This window comes from Phycodurus eques, chromosome 5, assembly GCF_024500275.1.
Source record: "Phycodurus eques isolate BA_2022a chromosome 5, UOR_Pequ_1.1, whole genome shotgun sequence".
Taxonomy (NCBI): domain Eukaryota; kingdom Metazoa; phylum Chordata; class Actinopteri; order Syngnathiformes; family Syngnathidae; genus Phycodurus; species Phycodurus eques.
The window spans coordinates 11,899,235-11,906,397 of record NC_084529.1 but is presented as its reverse complement, the minus strand read 5'-3'; the positions used below and the strand labels follow the sequence as shown (position 1 = coordinate 11,906,397).

The following is a 7,163-nucleotide window of genomic DNA, read 5'->3' as shown; positions in this document are numbered from 1 at the left end:
CGCCATCGACCTCCTGCCTGGTACCTCTCTTCCTTCCAGCCGCCTGCTTAACCTGACCTGTCCTGAGAAGGAAGCTATGGAGAATTGTATCTGCGACTCCCTTGCCTCCGGACTCATCCGGCCCTCCTCTTCCCCACTGGGGGCAGGATTCTTTTTTGTCAAAAAGAAAGATGCCACTCTCCACCCCTGCATTGACTTCTGTGGTCTCAACGATATTACAGTGAAAAATAAAGCTCCACTGCCCCTCATTGAACCCTCCTTCAAGCCCCTCTGTGACGCTGAAATATTCTCCAAGCTGGACCTGCACACTGTATCATCTCACCTGCATTAGAGAGGGGGACGAATGGAAAACTGCCTTCAACAAGCAATGTTGCCATTCCTCTCACCAGTCTCACGTCCACCAGCGCCCCATTCCATTGGACCCCAGCCACATCACAAGCATTCGAACACCTTAAGGAACTATTCACCAGTGCCGCCAAACTGACACACCCCGACCCTTCCCTCGAGTTCATTGTGAAAGTTGACGCTGCCGACACTGGGGCGGGAGCCGTCCTCTCCTAGCGGGACCCGGTATCCCAAAAACTACACCTCTCTGCTTTTTTCTCGTCGCCATTCTACATCGGAACGGAATTACGACATGGGGAATCGTGAATGACGAGCCATCGTCTGGGCCCTAGCGGAGTGAGGCACTGACTGGAGGGGAAAGTCTCTCCACTTCTTATATTTACTTACCACAAGAATCTCGCTTATCCGCCAAGCGCCTGAAACCTCGGCAAGCGCATTGGGCGTTGTTTCTCAGTCGGTTAAATTTTAGCATGTCCTTCCGCCCTGGTTCCCGTAACGGCAAGCCTGACGCCCTCTCCTGCCTTTATTCACCCCCCTCCAACCCGGTGGAACTGGAGCCCATCCTTCCTTCTTCCTGCTTCGTTGGGGCTGCCACGTGAGAAATCAAACAAGTTCTTAAGAAAGCTCAGAGAACCAAACCCGATCCCAAGACCGGACCCCTTGACGCTCTCTTCGTACCCAATTTAGACCGCTCAGAAGTACTATAGTGGGCCCATAACTACAAAACAGGCTGTCATCCCAGAATCACCCGAACCAATAATTTCATTCAACAACAATTCTGGTGGCCCAGTCCGGCTCAAGACACCCGTGACTTTGTTTCAGCCTGCTGTGTCTGTGCCTGGAATAAAGTCTCACATCAACCCCCAGCTGGTCTGCTGTGCCCCTTACCCATTCCGAGCCGCCCTTGGTCCCACATTTTCCTGGACTTCTTTACCGGCCTACCGGTTCGTCAAGCTAAGGAGGACGCATATCAAAACGGGCACAGGGCCCTGTATAATCGAGCTAGAAACCAGCTGACTAAATAAATTACCATTGAAAAGAACTAAGCAGCAAAGTTGGAAAAACAGTTTCGCGCTAACGACTTTAAATCAGTCTGGTATGCATTCCAATCGCTGACAAATTAAAAGTGACGATCCCCCCCCAAGCTGAGAACAATATTACACTCTCCAGCTCAGCGTCTCACCTGCCATCTGCCAGTGGATTTACAGCTTCCTGATGGGCATGATACAGCAGGTGAGGCTGGGGGAGGCCACCTCATCCACACGTAGCATCACTGGGGAGCCCCAAAGTTGTGTCCTCTCTACGCTGCTCTTCTCTCTCTACACGAACGACTGCACCTCAGCGCACCCGGCTGTCAAACTCCTGAAGTTTGCAGATGACACCACTGTCATCAGCCTCATCAAGGACGGTGACGAGTCTGCATATCGACAGGAAGTGGAGCGGCTGGAGCTGTGGTGCGGCCGGCACAACCTGGAGCTGAACACGCTCAAGACTGTAGAGATGATTGTGGACTTCAGGAGGCATCCTTCGCCACAGCTCCTCCTCACTCTGTCCAGCTGCCTTGTGTCAACTGTCGAGACCTTCAAGTTCCTGGGAATTACAGTCTCTCAGGTCCTGAAGTGGGCAATCAACATCAACTCCGTCCTCAAAAATACCCAGCAGAGGATGTACTTCATGCGGCTTCTGAGAAAGCACGGCCTGCCACAGGAGCTGCTGAGGCAGTTCTACACAGCGGTCATTGAATCAGTCCTGTGTTCTTCCATCACAGTCTGGTTTGGTGCTGCTACAAAAAAGGACATCCGACTGCAAATCAAAACTGCTGAAAAGGTTGTCGGTACCCCTGTACCCACCCTTGAGGACTTGCACGCTGCCAGAACTAAGACAAGAGCGTGCAAAATCTTCTCGGACCCTCCAGATCCCGGTCACCAGCTCTTCCAACTCCTTCCCTCAGGCAGGCGCTACCGATCAATGCAAACTAGAACTAGCAGACATTCCAACAGCTTCTTCCCTCTTGCAATCAACTTCTTAAACACCTAACCTACAATTCCATTGCAACATGCTGGACATTTTTTTGTCTTGAGTTTGTTGTCACATTTCTATCGGGCCAATTATATATTACTCGTGCACTCACTGTAGTAGTCTCGCCATGCTGCACTATTTGCATATCTGTTGTTGACCAATACTGGCCATTCATGCCAGAGTAGCATCTGCATCATTTGCACAATCAACATTGTCCCAGATTATCGGATTACTCACTTGAAGTCTTTGCGCCCTTTTTTTACAATAGTCATTGCACCGGACTATTGCAGTATTAGTCATTTGAACTGCTCTAAGTGCTAGAGGACTCTGCATCTTTTTGCACAAAATAAATATAATAATAATAATGTACCGGCATTACCAGATAACTATCCATCCATCCATCCAGTGCTGGACCCTATCCAAGCTTTCAACGGGCAGGAGGCGGGGTACACCCTGAACTGGTTGTCAATCGCAGGGCACATATAAACAAACAACCATTCACACTCACATTCACACCTACGGGCAATTTAGAGTCTTCAATTAACCTACCATGAATGTTTTTGGGATGTGGGAGGAAACCGGAGTACCTGGCGAAAACCCACGCAGGCACGGGGAGAACATGCAAACTCCAAACAGGCGGGGCCGGGGATTGAACCCAGTCCTCAGAACTGTGAGGCAGATGCTCTAACCAGTCGGTCACCATGCCGCTACCAGATAAATCGCAACCATTTAATACTCAGTGACTGTTTTTTTTTTTTCTCAATGTATATGTCTCAAAAATGTTCTCTGTCAATTGACTGCCTGTTGTCGTACTAGAGCGGCTCCAATTACCGGAGACAAATTCCTTGTGTGTTTTTTGGACATACTTGGCAAATAAAGAGGATTCTGATTCTGATATAAGCCTGCCAGATCCAGGAATCCATTGCCAGAGTATTAACACTCGATTGTGGTACACAGGCCGACTCTCGCATTCTTGTAAGCAAGTTCCTATCCGACGACCCGCAACTGTACTCACCCTGTTGTGTTCTCTTCCGCTTTCAGTGCTCCTTCCGTGCCTACCGCTTCGCTGCCCACTCCAACCACGCCGTTAAGCTCTTCCACCTCCTCACGTTCCCGCTTCCTGCACCAGTGACAAGTAGTCTGACATAGTGCAATCGGGAAAGACCAAATTTGTCTTGTAGTCTGATCCAGGCATTAATTACGCTGCATCTCTTGCAGTAAAGCGCAGTTCTGCCCTGCATGCTATGGCACAAAGTGGTACTACATTGACGGTGCACAACTCTAAATTTGGATTTGAATGTACATTGAAATAGCTAAAATCTGCAAGTAACTCACACCTGCACAAAAAGGCTTGTAATTGCATGGGATACCACCAAATGGCAGCAAAGTCCTTTTGGTACAATTACAGTAGACAAGCCCATGGCCTGACTAAATGAAGCGCCTCTCCTTAGTTCAACATACTGTAGATGTAAAGCCCAAGATGCTACTAAATGGCGCCATAGCAATATTTTAATGAGACATGGCTTTGCCTGAGCACAAAAACGGCAAATAGGGGAGTTTTGGGCAAATAACGGATGATAGGTTCCCAAAACAAGTTTGTGAATAGGTGAATATGTGAATGCCCAACCACAAACATGTAGTTCACCTTATACAGTACTGTCAATACCCATTAAAAAAAACGACCTGCGAAAGTGTAATTCAAACTGTTACTGTTGCACTTGTCTGCATCCCTATTTTTCTCCAAAGACCAGTATTGACATCGCGCTGTCTTAAAAAGAAAACATGAGATGTTAATGTTTCATTATACGCCTTTAAAGCTTTCCCTGTTTACACAACTGCACTCGTCCGCATCCCTAATTTTTCTCCAAAGACCAATATTGACATTGCGGTCTTAAAAAGAAAATATGATATGTTAATGTTTCATTTTACGTCTTTAAAGCTTTCCCTGTTTACACAAAAAATTTGGTTATTTAGCATTTTCTTCCCTTTACTGCAGTGATTCCCAACCAGGTGTATATCAAAACCTTTTTTTAACCAGAAAATAAAATTTATTGAGACAGAGGTCTCTTTTTGAAGGCTGATCTGGCCAAAGAAGAGGGAGCACAAGTCATATCATTTAATCATGTACTTCAGTTAATTTGTTTTATTAAAGTTAATTGTCACATCCAAATAAATGAAAAAAAAAACAATAGCAATACAATGTAAACATAATAGCAAACATAACGTAAAAGAACATAAACATAAATTAACTGTTGATACACTACCATCCACCCAGAATGAAGAGCAGCAAATACAAAGGTGTGCCATGTGCAATTATCCAATTTCACTTACTGGTAATAAGTCCAAAAATAGTTTTTTTTTTACTGCAAATAATGTAACTTTGTTCAGTTATCTGCACTAGCAATGTATTGTGACAGCCAGAAAGATATAATGACCTTCTACTAGATGACCGAAGGTACATAATTAGCTTGTGCATCCACTTTTTGTGAGTTTTGTTTCATGGCAGTGGCAGTTCTGGGGAGACACTGTGCCTGACCCCTCCTCCATACAGTTATTATGGAGTACTGTAGTAAGACAGCAACATCAGCAGTTCATCCGCACTAACTACACACTTGGCACATGACGGGGGGAATCGAAGTTTTGTTTGCCCCCAATCCAATCATTGACATGCGGGATGAAATATTTCTAAAAAAGGGGTATTACCAGTGTACTTGTACTCAATATTGTGTGTGTGTGCGTGCACGCAAAACTGTGCCCTTCTGACCCCCAATTAGGACATATATTTTATGTAATTATGCCTTGGCCCTTGGATTGATACGGCAGTCAACGTGAACTAACACGTCGTGGTTGCCTTGGTGTAGTGCCACTTTACGCCTCTGGGGGGAGGGGCGGAAAATGGGCAAACGTGATCGGGGCATGGTAAGGGACTCGTCGAGCTAACGTGGGCTGGCCTCGGGAGGAGGGACGTCGTTGCAATTCGGACGTGCTCTCAGGACACTGACTGACACAACGTCATAGAAAACACGCTGCTCTCAGTCCCGCCGACCCACACTCAGAGGAAGCCTCGTGGTTGAGTCCCCGGTATCAGACAGAGGAAAACAAGTGTGTAACCTCCGTTGTGTCAAGGGAGCAGAAAGGGGAACCTAAACGAAAGCATGTCGGGGGTAAAAAAGAGAAACTCGAATTCCTCGTTCAGCAAGGATGAGGACCCGCAAGTGACGGAGAAGATGCTGGGGAGCGACGCGGCGGGAGAGCAAGGCGAGGGAACCGTCGTCCTCCAGCAAAACATCACCTTGGTTAACGGCGTGGCCATCATCGTTGGCACCATCATCGGCTCGGGCATCTTCGTGGCGCCGACCGGCGTGGCGAAAGAGTGCGGCTCCGTGGGTTTGTCCCTGGTGGTGTGGGCGATGTGCGGGGTCTTCTCCATGGTGGGCGCGTTGTGTTACGCGGAGCTGGGCACCACGATCACCAAGTCCGGAGGGGACTATGCCTACATCCTTGAGGTGTACGGCTCCCTTCCAGCTTTCCTCAAACTCTGGATCGAGCTGCTCATCATCCGGCCGTCATCTCAGTACATCGTTGCCTACGTTTTCGCCACATATCTCCTCAAGCCCATTTTCCCCGTGTGCCCGGTACCGGAGAACGGGGCTAAGCTAGTAGCCTGCCTTTGCATCCGTGAGTATCCGACCTCGGCTGTGTCTTGTCCGGATGATGCAACCTGTCGTCAAATTCGAATTTGTCCCCTCTTTCCCCTGCCGATTACGCTTCCTTTTTTTTTTTTTTTTTACAATCCATCCCGTGGATGAGAGGTTGAGAGCCGGGCGACCTTCATCAAGCAGATTTGGCAATTTAATTGCAAGAGAGGCCCGCAAAGAAGCGATCTAAAAAGCGCATGCTGGTGAAGGAACGAGCCATAGCAGGAAACTGGTCGCACGAAATATTACGTCATTTCATGTGGAGACACAAAATTAACATTTTTCAATATTTCACTTCAGTTCATTTGTTGTATCAATATTTCCAATGTCTTTTTAAAATACCATACTTTTTGATTATAATTGCTCAGATATTACGACGGTGAGGCTTGGTTTGACAAATCCCTTATTTTTTGCGGTGTGTAAATGTATGAAAATATAAACTATTCCCACCTTGGCAATTACCGGTACTCTTCAAATTCATCACAGACAATACTTTGGTGTAAACACACCAGTTCTGATCTATAATTATAAAATACTTCTCTTTTTTAACTATAAATAATAACAATGGCTTAGTTTAAAAAAGCAGACCAGCTTCTCCCCAACAATTAGTTTCCAGTTTTACATTTTTTCTCTTCTGGCTGGCTTAATTCATTGTGTGTGTACATAAGGTGTGTGCATGCCTGCGATACATGTTCAGAATCAGAATTAGAATCATCTTTATTTGCCAAGTATGTCCAAAACACACAAGGAATTTCACCCCAACATCAAAAGATCAGCCTGTTTAGAAATGCATGAGTCTGTTTGCGTACATGCAAGTTCTTGTCAGGTATATATGCACTGTTTGCTTGGATGAACCTGCTTACCATTATGCATGCGTGCCATCCACTGTACCGTAGCAAGTAGACTGCCCTTCTCCTGAACACAGAGCTTCATTGTGCCCAGTCTCATCTTTGTGTTGTGGCTCCGACCTGATTTAAGAACTGTGAAGGGAGCTGCTGCTTCGGTTAATCACTTTTCATTAATGGGGTGCAGTGTCTGGTGGTAGATGATGGGTGCCAGCACTGTACATGTGTGGGGAAGAGAACAAAGTCTCACGGTGGG

General features: G+C 46.7%; 1 protein-coding gene across 1 annotated transcript in view; it reads left to right on the top strand.

Annotated features, from left to right (window-relative positions):
* Positions 1-5,292: 5,292 nt before the first annotated feature.
* The window catches only part of slc7a5 (solute carrier family 7 member 5), a 36,917-nt gene continuing 35,046 nt past the window's right edge, over positions 5,293-7,163 (top strand). The window contains exon 1 of the mRNA XM_061677510.1: positions 5,293-6,042. Within this exon, the coding sequence (XP_061533494.1) occupies positions 5,520-6,042 (523 nt within the window). The 5' untranslated portion in view covers positions 5,293-5,519. The remainder of the gene's footprint in view (positions 6,043-7,163) is intronic.